The sequence below is a fragment of the Solanum pennellii genome, chromosome 10, assembly GCF_001406875.1.
Source record: "Solanum pennellii chromosome 10, SPENNV200".
Classification (NCBI taxonomy): Eukaryota; Viridiplantae; Streptophyta; class Magnoliopsida; order Solanales; family Solanaceae; genus Solanum; species Solanum pennellii.
Window position 1 is genome coordinate 5,330,377 of NC_028646.1, and position 17,059 is coordinate 5,347,435.

Consider the following 17,059-nt stretch of genomic DNA (forward strand, 5'->3'; position numbering starts at 1 on the left):
ACATATGATTTTTTTCGAAGTTAGTAGGTGCACCTCTGATTGACGGATACAAAAATTATATTTGATATAATATGTTATTATTTATGTAGAAGAGTACATTTGTTTAAAAGAATATTTTTGAAGTGAAAAGTTTCAAATTCAGAACCTTTTTCCTGCGCAAATTTCATGAAAAATGAACTCATAGGTAAGCTAATTGATAGAGCCGGCATGAATTGAAGAATGATCAGTTAAACACTATTTATCAGAAAATTATAGTGTCCAAAAAAGAAACACTGGTCCAGTAACAAGGATAAAAATCATTGGTATCATCAGCTGCCATAAGTAAAACTGAACTCTATTTCTCAAACATAACTGACAAATAATTGGAGAAAAAACAACAAAACATAGAAATGTATAATTTTACCATGGTCTTGCACATACATTATCTTCATTTTTACATATGTTGTATAAAAACATATGATGATACTTGTTTCACTACAAAGTACTCTACACGCGCTGCCATATAATGAGGGATTTTACAGCTACGCGTGAAGGCCTTGTAAACTGCAAGAGCTGTATAAACGTTATTGGATTTAACTTGTATACACTGACACTGTTGACAATTTTCACAATGTTAAAAGGTGTAACGTGTTATTTTCTAGATTACTGATTCCACTTTACATTAAAGGGTTACTTGTCAGTGTATAGAAGTTAAACTCAAAACTTTGCTGCAACTCTAGTCAACTGCATAACTGGTAAACTACATGCTCTATTTTCACCTTTTGCTGGTCAGTCATTAACAGCCATTGTATTCGGGCAGTCGGGGTCGGGGAGAAGCCTAAGTTTAACCTATCACTTTGAGAACTCTAACCTCTTCCAGATTTCTAAACATATGTACCCTAACTTTGTATGTAGACAAATCAGAGCTATATGTGATTACATAGAGAGTACGATATCGAATTACTCGGCCGGTTGAAGCTGGATATGCGGGCAAATCCTATATGGTTCTCCTCTTGTCCATAGATGCTTCAGCTCACCTCTTTTGGCTGACAACATCAAAAATGTGCCTGGAATTGACAATAACAGATCTCAGTGTACTTATATATCAAGAACATAACAAGAATATGAAAGGATGAGATTTTAATGTCTCGAACAGTATAAAGAGGGCAGTCAAGTGCACAAAGCATTCTGCGTTAGCAAGATCCAGAGAAGGGTCGCATCCCAAGGGGTCATATTTATATAGTCTACCCTGATGGAAGCATTAGTGGCTGCTTGCCTGCTTCCATGACTCAGAACTCATGACCTGAAGACCACACGGAGACAACTTTACCGTTGTACAAGGATTCCCTTCAAATGACTAGAACAGTAAAAAGTAAGGGAGACTTCAGCCTTCATACCCTTCAGGAGGCATGCAAGCACATGGACTGCCAAATCATGTCTATAGTATATCCTAAATTCTGAAACTGGGCCCTCTTTCATTCTTCTATTCTCTGCTATATAGCCAGATTAGTCAACATTTATCTCTTTCGATGCAACAAGATCTTATTTGTAACAAGTGGTTTTGATGGTTGGCTAATAGGTCACATACTCACTCTGAAACAACTTTAGATATGCATTTTTAATAATTTGTGATGGCAGGGGTTTCAGCATGAACCCCTCCCTACCCAAAAGGCAAATACAATGGAGAAGGGGGAGGAACCCCGGTCTCGGTACTTCAATTCATATTTCACAAAAAATATCAGGTTAACATTACCGCAACAGGACGAACAATAAGGATCTGTCCATACCCTTCTCAAACCCTATCACTATGATCATCTCTCATTTGACAAAAGCCTCCAACCCAACCCCCTTGCCCAAAAACTTGAAAAACTGAAAAGAGAGAAAAAAGGAATGAAATCACCTACTCAGACAAAATATGTACTTGTTATTCATCGTTGACTAAAATACCACACTCATGCTGCAATTAAATCAACACCACCATACTTACCTATTCTGTTAAATGGCGCCGTCACCTATATCATATCCTTTCAGCATCTATAGGTTCTTTCTGCAAATGGGTGACATGCCCAATCCTACATTTACCTAGACATATAGCTTCAATGGTTTTAACAGTTCGGCACTATCTGTCTGCACTATGATACCACTAAATCAAAGTTCAAATTGGTATTGGGTACTCCTGATTATATCTTTTTTTTTCCTGATAATAATGCCCTGACCAGCTTGTGCGCACCTCAACTATTCCACCTAAAACATGCTAGCCTAGCCAACACAAATATCAAGTAACTCAGCCCACCAAGCATATGGGAAGAAATCACCTAGTGTTTTTGTCTCTGCTGGGATTTGAACCATGTTCTCCAAGGTTTCCACCCACTTCATTGACTGCCAGGCCACACACTTGGGTGTAGGACTCCTGATTATATCTTTCGGTGCGTAGATATAACAGTTCCAATTTAAAATTGTTCTCTATGTCAGATTAAGAGGTCCATAAAGCATTTTTCTTCTCAACACCTGCCAGTAAATTTCATGGATATAAGACTCTGATGCCTAATTGGCTAATTTCCTCTTCCCGTGGAATCACAATGAATATGTGGTGTAGACTCCACCTTCACTATCAGAATCTAAATATTGGCTGCTCCAAAATAATTTTTGTGACAGATGAGTGACTTTTTGTGCTTCCTAACATACCTAATGTGGACGGAACTATATATAGCAAAGCAGGTTGACCATGGCCGTCCATCAAGTTCAGAGCCACATATGTTGCAAACAAACCTGTTCAAGAAAATAAAAGTCAAACAAGAACTTCGATTAATCCTAAATCTAGCAGAAATTGGTAACAGTTTCAAAGATGCAACACATCATGTATATCCAAACTTTTCAGTTGGTCACAGAAAACATGTTAACTTTTGATGAGATGAAAGGGTAGGTACCAAGCTCAAATGTAGATGTATAGTCCCCAAAAGAAAAAAGAACCTCAAACATTGAGAACATATAACCTTAAAATGTTTCATGAGCTCTAACATTTATCTGATCTAATTATCTTAACAGTAACAGGAATTGTGGGCAAAAAGAAGATAATGTGACTGCTATCCCTCACTTTTCAGGTAGCGTGAATTCTATGTAGCAATCCTTTGTTTTTATTAGACCAAGAAGATGAAGGGAACACTGGGAGCAGGGAAAGAGAGAAAATGCAAACTGATGTATCTGTATTGACAAAGAGAAGATGGTATAACTTGGTTACAAGAAGAGCACTATGACAAGTGATTAAATCAAATCACATTTTTCTATGCAAGTTATACCTAAACCATAAGCAGTCATAGTCCATAGAAAATAACCGGCTCGAAGGCTCTTCTTGCACAGCCAGTCATGTCTGCAACAAAGAGCAACAAGGAGGTAAAATATCTGCAACAAAGAGCATAATGTAACAAATAAAAACGAAGAAGTAAAAATCTTTTGATTGCCTTTATACTTCAAGTTGTAAGCATGAAGCGTTAATCATGATACCTCAACCCTTTTTGCTTTATTGATAAGTAGAAAACCCCCTATTTGGAAGGCAACAACAACTACTACTAAGATTCAGTCCCAAACAAGAAATTAGGTACATCTTCTCTATAAAGTATTACTTTCTTTCCCGCAAGCAAAAGTACTCTAGACAACCATAAAATATATAGCCCCCCAGAGGCATCAGCCGGGCTTACAGTCTTTCTGCTAATTGTGTAGACCAGGTGCATAAATCATGCCTTTTTTGGAGATGAAAAATGTGGTGTAACAAAAAAAGCTGAAGCATTGAAAGACATAGGGCTTTGTGGAAAACATCAATGGTTTTAGTGCAATTGTGATTCAGCTCAATGACCAAATCTTAAAATGAAAGCTACTAGTAATCCAGGTATTAGATACACGGGGCTTTATGGAACCATATTAATGGGTGAAAACAAGTTCCATTTAGCTAGTGATCGAACCTTAATGAAAATGCTACTAGTAATCCTGGTAAAATTATGTCGCCAAACCCAATGATGCTGTAGCCACCCCAGGGATCACATATTCGCGGGATTTTTAGTAACATGGGAATTCCTTCTTCTCCGCTTTTATAACCACGTGCAACCTGCATCGAAGACAACAACTTCTCATTTGTCAACACGAACACCCTTTTGTGACAGGCAGGGCTGAAAATAGTAAAATACCGAAGTGAACCTAAGATAGAGACCAGCGACCAAGTATGAGCTTACCTCTATCATCACACTCTTGTGGAACACCCATTTGGAAACAAATACCCAAAAAATGTCATAGAAGAAAGCACAAGTAAGAAGAACTGTTCCCACCTGATAATATCAAAGAAAAGAAAAATGTTAATCTCCTTTAATGGCTTCACTGCCAGTTCCTGTTAAAGTCACACAATCTGAGTTTACACTTTAGAGGGGACATAAAAGCTAAGTTGCTTGGACTCTTCACTTTCGCTGCCACACCCATGTTGACACGATGTTGGCGTGGGCGTGGGGGTCCTAGCCGGATTTGGTCAACTGACAATGAAGTTTGGTATCCTGCAAGTTAGCTTTGCAAGCCTCCCTTGTGAATTCAAGGGATTAGGTTGAATATCTGTTTACTTAATCTTTAGGGGTATCCAGATTGAATTACATTTGCAACAAGCAAGGGGCTGGGTGCACATAATAAACGTCTCTAGCATGACAGGAGTGTTCAGTGAAAAGGGTTTCGTATCTACTTACTGTAAACCTTTGTATTCATTCATGTACGTATAAAAAGTTAGTCATAAGTGATTGACAACTTTTCTCCCCTCTCACCCCTTTTTTTTCCTCTTTTGGGGAAAAATACAAAAAATAGATATGTCACTCAACTCAAAGGTATTGTCAGTATTAGCTTTTTGAGGAGCATTTATCTACTCACAGTTGACATATAAAATTAGGGGCACCACATCAAAGAAGGAATTGCTAATCCAAAGTTAGAAGCCCAGAGGAGAGAAGGTGCGTCAAAAAATGATTTGCTTGTGGTCTAAATACCAGAAACAATTACTCACAAAATCCACCCCGTAATGAGAAAATCCAGCACAAAGAATTGATTTACCTTGAGATTGGGAACTCGTATGATCTGAAGAACAGTGATGATCAATGCCATACCCTAGTTAAGAGAAAGAAAATAAGGTCATACGTTTTTATTGATAAAGGTAAATTGGTCATTAATTGGAAGAGGCATACACCAAATAGACAATATTAAGCTGATAAGATCACATACTATACTTGATCTCAGACAAAAGACGGAGTGAGGTATACATGGTATATACAAATAACGCATGCTACATGAGAACATATCTATCCACAAACAACATCCAAGCCTTGACATGTTGGAGTATCATGTGTGCTCCAAAGTGAACACAAAATAAAATGATTCCCCATATATTTACATGAGAACTTTCAACTCCCTCACACGCTTTCTATTTTTCTCCTCCCAAACTGTCCACATGAGCACAAAGAAGGTCACCTCACATGCTTTTCTGCACCTGTTCTTCCTCCTGAATTTCTCTCCAAGTAGACTAATGATTCGTGGCATTACACACTTACGTATCTCATCCTGTGCTTCACAATCTAATTTTGAACTGGCAATGTAATGTGTAATGATAGGTGGTTCCCCCTTCTCTAGATGAAGAACTAGCAATGTAATGTGTACTATGACTTTTTACAAAAGAGAGATAAATAGGTGCCCGAGAACACAGGTACTGTAATATAGGTGCTGAGGTTTACCCATATACTGATGATAAAAAAGGAGCAGATTTCCCTTTTTTATCACACTAAATACTTTGAAGTACATGTGTACTCTTTCTCAAACATATCATGACTTCATGTTGACAAGATCAGAAGAGCTTCTTTTTCTTTTGAAGTACATAAAAAAAAGTTTATTCCTTCAACCGTATAAGTTGATATCACGATGACGAAATGTCAATTTTCTACATGATCTACTAGCACATAAGACCAATATCACAACTTCTTGAATACCCAGTGGTTAGACATCATTTCATGGAAAAACTTACATTAGAGCATCTCTTTAACCAGTAGGTAAAATCAGTCAGGTGAAACAGGGAAACAAAAGACAGTTTATTTGCATTATGTGAAGGTAGGAAGCTGGATTTAAAGATAAATACAAAAAATTACAAGGGAACAAGTGTAATATGATAATAGTTCTTACAAGTATGTCTTGACCTATCCAAGCAAAGGAGACATGACGGAAAACCGCCCACATAATAGCGAAAGCTAAGCAGAAAGGAGAAATTGCCAGAGTAAGATATGAAACGGGCCCCAGAAGTGGAACTTTAAGAAATGATTCTTGAGCATGTTCAAACCATCTGAAACTACAAATAATGACTGTTAGCCACATGTGACATGTCTGAGAACCAACTAATGAAATGACATTATGGTAATTAAAATGAAATTGCACCTTGCCTCAAGAATAAAATAACAGAAACCTAGTCACAATCACCATCTCAACATTATTACGAATGATGACGGGCTCTTAGAGCACCATCTTGAAAAGATAAGGAAAAGTTCAACTAAGGATAAAAAAAGAATATTAATCATTGTTCTGTGCTCGATAATAAGAAGCCATAGTTTCCTCAAATCAATGGGAAGAAATCATGAGAAGTGGGAAGAAATCAAACTAAAATGTTTAACTGATGAGAAATAGGAAACAAAGCCTATGATATGCCTTAACAATTTTGAGCACTCTACAGTCAAAGAGATATCATCTATATTTCTCCTTGAAGGGAATATTTTGCCTTCCACAAAAGCCTACTTCTTCCAGAAGCCAAATAATTCCAAGTAACTGAAATATCATACATCGCCGAGGAGGCCCTTAGAATTTTCAAAGGGGTTATTGTCCTAAACAGATTATACACTTTTCACTTCAAGAAGTCAAACTAGGTTTTATTAGGACTTTATATACCTTTTAATATACTGAAATACAAAAGCGTCACATAACAACACCTTTTCAGTAGTCTGCTAATCCATATTTTGGTATCTTCGTTTACTAAGGGTGCTGTTTGGTTTTCTTAGCCATTCCACCCCTTACGAGTAATAGTTAGTACTCCTTTCTGCCAATTTATGCGGAATACTTCCCATTTTAGCAAAAATACCTTTAAGTTAAACTTTACCCTTCCCAGGTTGCATTTAATGACATGATTTTGCAGCCACAGAAATGTCTATCAGATAGTTTAAGCCACAAGTGTCAAAGTCTTTATGTCTGTTTTGAACGCGGTAGCCAGTCAAATACCTTTCCAAAAATTAAGACGGAGCGAGTAATATTTTTTATGGTTCAATTAAGTCCAAAAATGGATGACTTTCTATTTGAACTAATACTAAAAAATGCAAGTTCAATGCCAGGATAATGGAAAAGGCTTTTAGAAATGCTAAGGTTTGAATCAAACTGAAAGATCTAATTTTCCGAACTTCTGCCTCTCATTTGCGAGAACAGTTTCTCGTCATTGTTCTATACCCATTATTTAATTGTCGCTGCTTTCAGATTTATTTTCCACATATTTTGATCTCAGCTTATGAGTTCATGCTATTATTGCACTGGAAGACATGAATGTGCATAGATCTGGCCCCAACCAAAGTCTGCAAGAGTGTCACAATGTATTTAACAAGCCACGAGGGCCCGCAATTATGGATCAATATCATCCACTGTGCTAGGATTACACATTTTTATTCAAAAAGCATAGAAGAGAGTAGGTGTGCCAATGGTTACACAAACAGAAAGACAGCTTTGAACATACTTGTAAGCATTGATGTTGCCAATTTGGATGTCTTATCAACACTTGAATAGATAGATCACTCCAAAACTCGAGAATTACCTTAAGGTCCCTGAACTCAAGGGAGAAGTTTAAAGAGGGTTAAAGGATGCGTAGGTTGATCCGAAACTTGTATAGGTTATTAGCTTGTACAGCTGCACATACCGGGGAATATATCCTCCTTTCTGTACTAAATTTCCATATAAAAAAGAAGTGCCACAGTGGAAACTTAAAACTAATGAGCACCTGCATCATTGAATGAGAGGGATTCGGTATTTATCCACTATCCACTACAATGGTTAATATAGAACGAAGAACGAAGAACGGAGGGGGCTTAATTAGCCAACCACCCAAGAAAAGGGGGAAATTTAAGTTTGGTCCCAATTCTACTCACAGTAATAAATTTCTTGAAAATTCTCCTCACTCTGTTTCCTCTTCACCCTCCCTATTTTCCAAACAAACTGTTTGAACAATGTCACTAAAAAGATAACAGCTTGTAACACCAGTAAAATAAACATACCATGATAACAAGGTCACCAAACAGGTTTGTAGACCCTGCAAGCACAATGAGGAATAGTGTCAGCATAGAATTCATAAATTGTCACGTGGAGACAAGATGAGTTTATTCTGTTCATTTTGTTCATCTACTTCAAGTGCTTAACTATCCCTTGCTAGCAAGTTATTAGCTTCAGCTCAACTAATATTGAATCACCTACAGCTGTAAGTTATTAAGAAGTACAAAACGAAAATGTATTTAGTTGCTACCTTTATTGAGATTTATTAGTTGAATTAAAATTAATATATTGTATCCTTGGGTGTAGACTCCTCATAAGGTACTGTTGAACTGTGTCATACATCTCATCGGAAAGCTTAAATTGAGAGAGAACACTATTAATTATTAATTAATTACTTTATATGTCTTCAATACACACCCTCAAGTGCTGATATAACTCTTTTTCTTCGCCTAGCACAGTAGCAGGTCAATTTTTTTTTGATAATGGGGTGACAGTGAGACTATAACCCAGGAAAAGATTATGATGATGAACTATGTGACCATAAGAACCTTAGCTGATAAAGAAAATACATCATTAACTAATCACTTGATTATGTCTTTTATAGCTAAGAGACATACCTCAACACCGCCGATGCAAAATAGAACCACCAGAACCTCAATAAACCAGAAGGACATCAATTTGTAAAGCATAATCAAGAAGCAGGATGCAACCACCACGAACAGAAGTGCTGATGTTGTGTTGATGTCTAATACACCACCAGAATGAGTTACCTCCTTGCCACCATAATCATCTGAGCCATCCTACAAGAGCAAGATACATACTCAACCAAGTTTCAAGGAGAGGTGCAATGAGCATTTGCATATCTGAAAAATGCAATGACTCATTAACGGAAGGGGAAAAGTAATCGGGAATGACTATGACTTACTTTTAAGAATTTGTCCTGCTCAATTGCGGCTTCTCTAGCACTCCATGCAGACCAATAAGAAGCACATAAAATCGTAACAACTGACATAAGCCATAGAAACACTTCAGCTACATCAACCGCTGGACGTTTCGGAGAGTACATCTGCACAGAAACTGAGCAGAAGGGAAATCTGTACGTCATAATTGTGGGAACAAATCCACATGATAGATTCCACATTAAATAATAGTGAAGAAGAATAAGGTAGCTGGCAAACCACAAGTAAGCATCTAACTACATTTCCCTCCAACCCCCCCCCCACATCCCACCCCACAAATGGACTAACAAGAAGTGAAATATAACAAGCCTACCTGTAGAACTGTTCCTGAGAAACTCTATCAGGCTTGTACCTGCATCTTGTGGCAGCATTACAGCAGGGATACCGATGTCCACATCAGATTCACCGGGATCACAAACCATCTTGAAGAGCTCTGCAGAGAAATATGAGAAGAACACAAAATTATATTTAAACCCCCTTGGCCTGTGCATATCAAGAAACAATACTCGAGAAGTGTTTGCATTACAAGAACAAGAAATTCAGGTATTCATTTGTTTTTCCCAGGCATATTCTAATGAAGCTTAACGTATAGGCACCACGTTCAGTTGAAATGTTATAATGCCTGCTAGGTAGATTAAAGCAGTTTGCACAAGTACATATCAAGTTAAGAGCCTATATTCATATTAGAACAAGGGAAAAGAAAAAGGAAATTACAGAGGAAAATGTTGAAATAAAAGCAGCAAAACCTGTTTGATTGTTTATAATGATGATTGCTGAAGCGCCAGCAGCTTCTGCAACTTTTGCTTTTGTGGTGAAACTGCAATTACCTCGGTGCACCAGGATGGCCTCACTGGTGAGCTATCACACAATCAAGACCTAAAAGGTGAGTTTGCTACTTATATGGCAACCAGTTGATGTCTCTGATAGAAGGAATCATGTTTGCAAAAAAGGCAAGATAAATGTGAGATCAACCTTATTCCTAGGCATGCTACAACAATCTGGTGGGTCTGCAAAAGCAAGCCTCGTCTGATTAGCACGCTTCTCCTTTGATTCCAATGTGGGGCCAAATCGAGCACCAAGGCCAACAAACTGATTTACTTCATTCCCGTTAACCCACGTTGGAACTTTTACCTATTTGAGGAAACACTATATAAGAGATGGATGTTGTGAAAAGTTGCAAATTTGAGAACAATAATCGAGGTACATTGGAGCCCTATTCTGTTAACACAACGTCAAACAACAAAACATAACTTCTATGCCAGCCATACCATGGAAGTATGTCAAATGAGCCAATACAGCACCGTCAGTAAGTTTTACAAACTACATGTATGACAAAACCACAGAATCAGGAGTATTCATCTCTATCTGTTCAATGATCAATAAACAATTATCATGACAAAACTGAAAAATTCACTTTTTATTAGTTTTAATCCATCAAGTTCAGGGCTCTACACATGTTGTATTAAAAGAAGACTACTGAGGATGGCAACTTTCCAGTTCTACCCAATTGGAAGTCCTTCTGATTTGACCTAATAAACTGATGCCAAGGAGAAAGTGGTGGATTTAAGTTATCGAGCCTGCCTTTTCTGTTTGGAACGAGCCTGCTTTTCTGTTTGGAACGAGCCTGCTTTTCTGTTTGGAAGGTTGATTCCTTATTTTCTTAAAGAAATGACAGAAACACAACCTGATGAATTATTCACTCAAAATGCACAAGAAAATGCACAGAAGAGTCATATCAACTAAAGATGCAAATTAAACTTTTGCTTCACATTTTCCTTCCATAAGTTCTGGGTTCCAAAAGCTGGCACCTGTGCAATTGACTACTGCCTAAAATGGTTGGCTTAGAAGGATTAAATGATATAAACAGGAACAAATAAAGCAAACAAGTAGCACAAAGGGTGTGGCCTAGTGGTGAATGAAGTAGGATGAGCACTATGAGGTCTCAGGTCAGAGACAAAACACTCGGTGATTTCTTCTCATCTATTCTAGCCTTGGTGGACATTGTTACCTAGTACATGTTGCCGGTGGGAGGTGGCAGGTACCACGTGGAATTAGTCCAGGTGCGCCAAGCTGGCCCGGACACCACGATTATCAAAAAAGAGAAAATAAACAAATAAGCAAACAAGTAGTGTCCTCTATAATGCAGAGGAATTGGAAAGAAAGATACAGCAGGTCTTTACAAGAAATCCTCTGCTTGATGATTCGTTATCATGATATTTCTTAGATGTTTTGAGCGGTAAAGATATCATACACTCCCAAAATCCTGATTGGATGATCTTCAGGCCAGTATATTTGGGCATCACCTATCAATCTATAGTTGCCAAAATGGGTTCTACCCGATAAAACCTTCAATTCCTGGCCTGGATGCTTTAAGACTGATACTTTATCTACTGTTATTAAAATAAAGATAAACCAGAGGCAGTTGCCAAGTTGTATAATAAAGAACCTAATCTTCTTTTCTGCACGTTAACCATTTTAACTTCATTCTTCCAATTCACTTCGCATATCTTTTTCCTTTCAGACTGAAAATATGGCTCTCTTGGACCTAACTCAACCCTTAAAACCTATCTCATGAGGGGAGGAATGCCCATTATCTCAACCAATGCGGGACTTAACATAGCCTAGCCCTTTCACTTGACCCATTCCCTTAATGGAAAAGGTATTCATCTCCGAAATTCAAGCTCAAGCAATATATCAAGACTTTTTTAAAAAAAAAATTGCAACTAATAAAGATTTATAGCCTCTCCATCCAAATTGGTAGGTTCACTTTCAACTTGGCACAATCATTCCGAATAGAAGAAATGTGAGCATATTTAAAATACTAATACTTATGTGGAACCAACTAACTATAGTCAAACATGAAACACGTGGATGCAAATTTAAAATTTCAGAATTTTCGAGGTTGATAAAGCATTGCATAGTGATGGTACCGTGAACTATCTGATCTGCGTTATACTTCCTTGGGATTAAGGTCTTTACTTTTAACAAATATTGCAAATATTTTTTTTGAAAATGGTAATGGTGAAAAATATTGCAATTATTATGAATGGTTCAATGAAGAAAGGTGGAAATTCAATTTGAAATGGAAAGCTTTTCAATTCTTTTGTCTGCATGTAAAATCTATGCAATTATTACCCTCAAATTACATGAAAACCACATATTAAAGCTTAAGGTATAGAGAGTTTGGAATTATCCATTTATTTATTTATTTTTAGAATTATAGCATTTCCCCTCATACGCAGCCTAATCCTCTTTTTTGGGGGGGTTAAGCATATGAAAATATTTTCGCTGTTGGTCAAACTAGAATGTAGGACCGCCACCTTCTCTAATACAACAACTACAACATAGCGAGCGTAGTCCACAAGTGGGGTCTAGGGAGGGTAGGATGTACGCAAACCTTACCCTTACCTTGCAGAATATAGAGTATAGAGGTTGTTTCCGAGAGACCCTCAACTTAAGAGAAAAGTTTTCACCGCCTTCTCTAATACCATGTGAAAATGTATGACCACCTCATTTATTCCATGTATAGGGAGAGAACACATTTATTAGTATGATTTTAGGTTTGCAACATCCGCTATTACTATGAACTCATTCTTTCTAACTCCACTATAAATCTCTACTCCATAAGACAAGTGGAGTAGAAATTGGGTGAGTAAATTTATCATCAGGATGCGTCGCGGATAAACTGCAAAATAAGCATTTAACATAATAACAACAGAGCAAGCATACTCTACCGACTGAAAATTTAATACAGCAATAAATTACACAGAAAAATAGCAATGGAAAAATCCAAGCTTTAACACCTAACAGATAATTTCAGCTATAACATAGAACCAATTACATGTAGTCATCGATCACGAAATCAAACTAAAAAGAAAAAGAGACCTAGAGAAATAGTATCCCCTCTGTTCCAAATTGCCAAGCACCACTACTATTACATTCAAATTCTTATGAATGAGTTTACAATAATAAATTTATTTATTATTCTAATAATCGTGATGTCTGTGCCAACTCTCACACGCCTAGGCTAATTGCCCAGCATACCTGTCACCTCCCACCAACAACAAGTAACAAGTACCAGGTAACTAATGTTTTGTTTATGCTAGGATTCGAACGTGAGACCTCATGGTACTCCAGGTTTACAATAAAACTGATCAGACATGTAAGTACTCTTTCATACTAATAAGCAACTTTCAATTCTACAACATCAATAAAATTAACCTTAGAATTCAAATTAAAAACTAGATAAGTTAACAAAACCATAACATAAACCAGTAACAAGCACCACAAACCAGATTTACATTTATAAAAAAACACAGAACAAACACATCCATACACACAAGCACAAAAAAATGAACTTCTTAGCAAGAAAGACTCCATTTTTTCAAAATTCTGAAAAATGAAAAAAAGTAGTTTAAAAGAATCAGATATTACCAGCACAAAATTGTTGTTACAACCAGGCCGATGTGGAGCTACATTATCTTGATGAACTATATCACCTCCAATAACCAAAACACAAGAATTCAGCAAAACAACAGCAAAAACTACACAAAAACAACAAGAAAAAACTCCTCTTTTGAACCCCATTTACTCAAAATTTCAAAAAAAAAATTCTCAATCTTGAAAATTAAAGTCAATGGGTGAATTGGGTGTTTGTTATTTTTCTTTTTTGTGATGAAAATATGAATTTGAAGAGTGAAGGAAGTGGAGATATGTATGAAAAAAAAAAAGGAAGGAAGAAAGAAATATAGTCAAGTTTTATTTTTAATTTATTTATTTAGTCAATAAGGCATTGTTTGGTGTTGTTACTTTTTCTGCTAATTTACGACAAGTACATGTACGACTGCCTTGTAACCGTTGATTTAGTCAATTTAAAATTTAAGATTTATGGATTTCCCACACGCGGTGTTAACGATTGTTTGACACGTTCTTCAAGTTTATTGACTCTTTCTGAATGCAATTATTATTACTAGTTTATTACGTCACCATTTTAGGTTTCACGTTTCTTAAAAGAAAATTAAATAGCTTTATTATTAACTTATTTGGTCTTTTCTTAAAGTCAAATTTTTAATTTTTATGTTCGGAAATGTATTCATATTCAAGGTTAATGATTTTCAAAGGGTAAAATAGAAAGAGTGTCATTTATGTCTCGATTTTGTGAAAGGATAAATACTTTTTTTATCGCTAATTACATGTTTATTTTTCAATTGACACACATATTAAGAAAAATAATGATATACATAGTGAATTGACCACTTTACCTCTATTATAATTATGAATGGGATAAATTAAAATTTTAAAATTTTCAAAAAAAATTATTTTTCAAAAAGAAATAATTAATTGAAGGTATAATAAGTAAAAAATTGTCATTTCTTGATTTGTCCAAATGAGTAAATAATTAGGAACAGGGTGAGTGCTTAGTTTTTCTATGTTGCGAAAATGTACATTTTCAACACTAATAACTTTAAAGGATAAATAAGAAGAATAGTGACATCTATGCATTAATTATGTAAAATGACAAACATTAAGAATCATCTATTTTTACTTTTTTAGTAAGGAATATATATAAATAAAAATGGAGGACTACTTTTTATATTTTCCAGTTTTTTTAATTTAATTTGACTTGATACAAAATTTTAGAAAGAATACTTTTTTAATAAAACCTTTTGATCTAAAATAAATCATTTGTTCGTAAGTCATTTCATTATAAAATAGGCATTTTAAAGTTAAATTGTTACTTAATATAAAAATATGTCACTCTATTAAAATTAACTAGAAAGAAAAATAAATCATATAAATTGGAACTAAGAAATAATAATTAATATGACTATTTGATAAAGGGGATTGCTCGATACGATAAGCACCCTTACGTCTAACCCTAAGATGGTGATTTTACCATCCCAAATTAGATGTTAATTGATGTATATGCTTTTAAATCTTACGAATTAATTTCAGGAGTAAGAAATTAATACTTAAAAATAAAATCTAAAAGAAAATTAATATATTAAATAATAAATAAAAATAAAAAACGATTTTAATTATAAAATAATAGAGGAATAAAAATGAACTCTAGAAAGTATTATTATGGATACAATAAAAGAAGCCTTTTTACCATCCTAAAATTTGATGTTAATTGATGTATGCTTTTAAATCTTAGTGAAATAATTTGAGGAGTAAGAAACTAATACTAAAACTAAAATTTAAAAGAGAATTAATATACTAAAATAAAAAATAAAAAAAATTATTTTAATTTTAATATAATAGAGGAATAAAAATAAATAGAAGGAAATATTATTATGGATATATAATAAAAGAAGCTTTCATTTATTGAACTTTAGTGTAATCTCTATTTAGTATTTTGTTAAATCTCATGACAACAAATTTGGAGGTGAGAGTGACATGGCTTTTATCCTTTTTGGGTGGGGAATACTTTTTTTGTTAAATACACGTATTTGAATTTGATATTATTTTCTATTGTAATTATGATTGAAATATCAAAATATCTAATCAAAGCAAATTCAAACAAACAAATTTGAAAGATAAAATGTATATTAGCTAAAAAAATAGGAAGAAAGCGTGGAGTTGTTACTCGTACTTCTCTTTCACTAGATTATTTTGAATTAGACGATCACTTAAAGTCAAGTGCGGAGTTAGAATATTTATTTCAACTTATTTTCTCAAAAAAATAATTATAAGTAAAAAGTTAACAATATTTTTTTTATGTATATATAATAGCTGTTAAATCTCTTTAATATATTTATGTACTTTATTCCTTATATTTTGAGCACTTATAGTAAAAAAAATTTGCTCAATAAATGCTTATCGTGTGTCAATAAAAATCGTAGCGGAATAGTAAATACTTCTTTCTTGTTAATCAAATATTTCGAGTTTGAATTTTCCTATGTATGGATTCGTTGCTTTATCCTCGATATAGAATTTTCTAAAGCAAATTTAAATTTAATCAAATTTCAATGCAGTATGACACGAAATAACAATGCTCCTTGCATGATTAGATTTCCTGTCTTTGAAAATTAAAACTTTAAAATTATGGTAGCCTAGTGATGATCTTTAGCTCTCACACGTAATTAACAAATCCTAACAATCCTATAATCAACCAAGCTGGTCCATTTTTTTTTCTCTCTCTCAATAATATGACCTCTCCGATAGTTATGGTGTATATATATATATATACAAAATTTAAAAGATATAATAATATATAGAATTAATTATATTATATAATATGAATATGAATCTTAATTTTAGTATATTGTAAATTTGATACAGAGTCTAAATAAACTTTTTGAGCTTGCAAATTTTGCTCACTCTTTTTTATCTTGAAGATTCTCTTATTGGCTTACAATTTCATAAATGAAACAATTTTATAAATATTATCTTTGCTAGAAAATATTTTCTGTATCTATATCTCGTGACTTAAGCTTTGTTAAATTTTTATCCTCATTTTCTTCTATAAACATATGATTCTTTGATTACTTTGAATAGTCAATAAAAATATATTTCTTTTCGCTAAGACTAAATTTCCCATAAGAAAAAGAATTATGCATATATATTATAGACTCCCAATATTGCAATATTTTATAAGTCATAATTTTTACTTGTCCATGCTTTTTATAGGATGTGAAAATTAAAAAAAAAACTTAGAAAACAAACAATTACATCAAAAACAAAATTATCTTGTTAAAAGAGTATATGAAATTGTTAATTGTTTTACAATTCATTTTTTATCACACCGATTCTTATATTGATCTAATAGATATTCATGTCTACGACCAATTTTTAGAACTTTTATTCTTAAGTTTAAT

The 17,059-nt window shown here is 34.4% G+C and overlaps 1 protein-coding gene across 2 annotated transcripts; it reads right to left on the bottom strand.

Annotated features, from left to right (window-relative positions):
- Nucleotides 1–362: 362 nt before the first annotated feature.
- On the bottom strand, nucleotides 363–13,826 carry LOC107002429 (signal peptide peptidase-like 4). 2 transcript variants are annotated; one of them, XM_015200458.2, is made up of 14 exons: nucleotides 13,674–13,826; nucleotides 10,212–10,370; nucleotides 9,986–10,097; nucleotides 9,553–9,672; nucleotides 9,206–9,357; nucleotides 8,898–9,080; nucleotides 8,286–8,320; nucleotides 6,169–6,331; nucleotides 5,053–5,106; nucleotides 4,203–4,295; nucleotides 3,936–4,078; nucleotides 3,276–3,346; nucleotides 2,665–2,748; nucleotides 363–1,046 (listed from the first exon to the last, which is right to left on the bottom strand). In XM_015200458.2, exons 1-14 carry the CDS (start codon nucleotides 13,824–13,826, stop codon nucleotides 940–942), a joined length of 1,629 nt encoding a protein of 542 aa, XP_015055944.1. In that variant the 3' UTR covers nucleotides 363–939. The 2 variants fall into 2 exon arrangements, with proteins under 2 accessions (XP_015055944.1, XP_015055946.1); XM_015200460.2 differs by lacking the exon at nucleotides 13,674–13,826 and having other exon boundaries at nucleotides 9,986–10,115; nucleotides 10,212–10,349.
- Nucleotides 13,827–17,059: the final 3,233 nt, after the last annotated feature.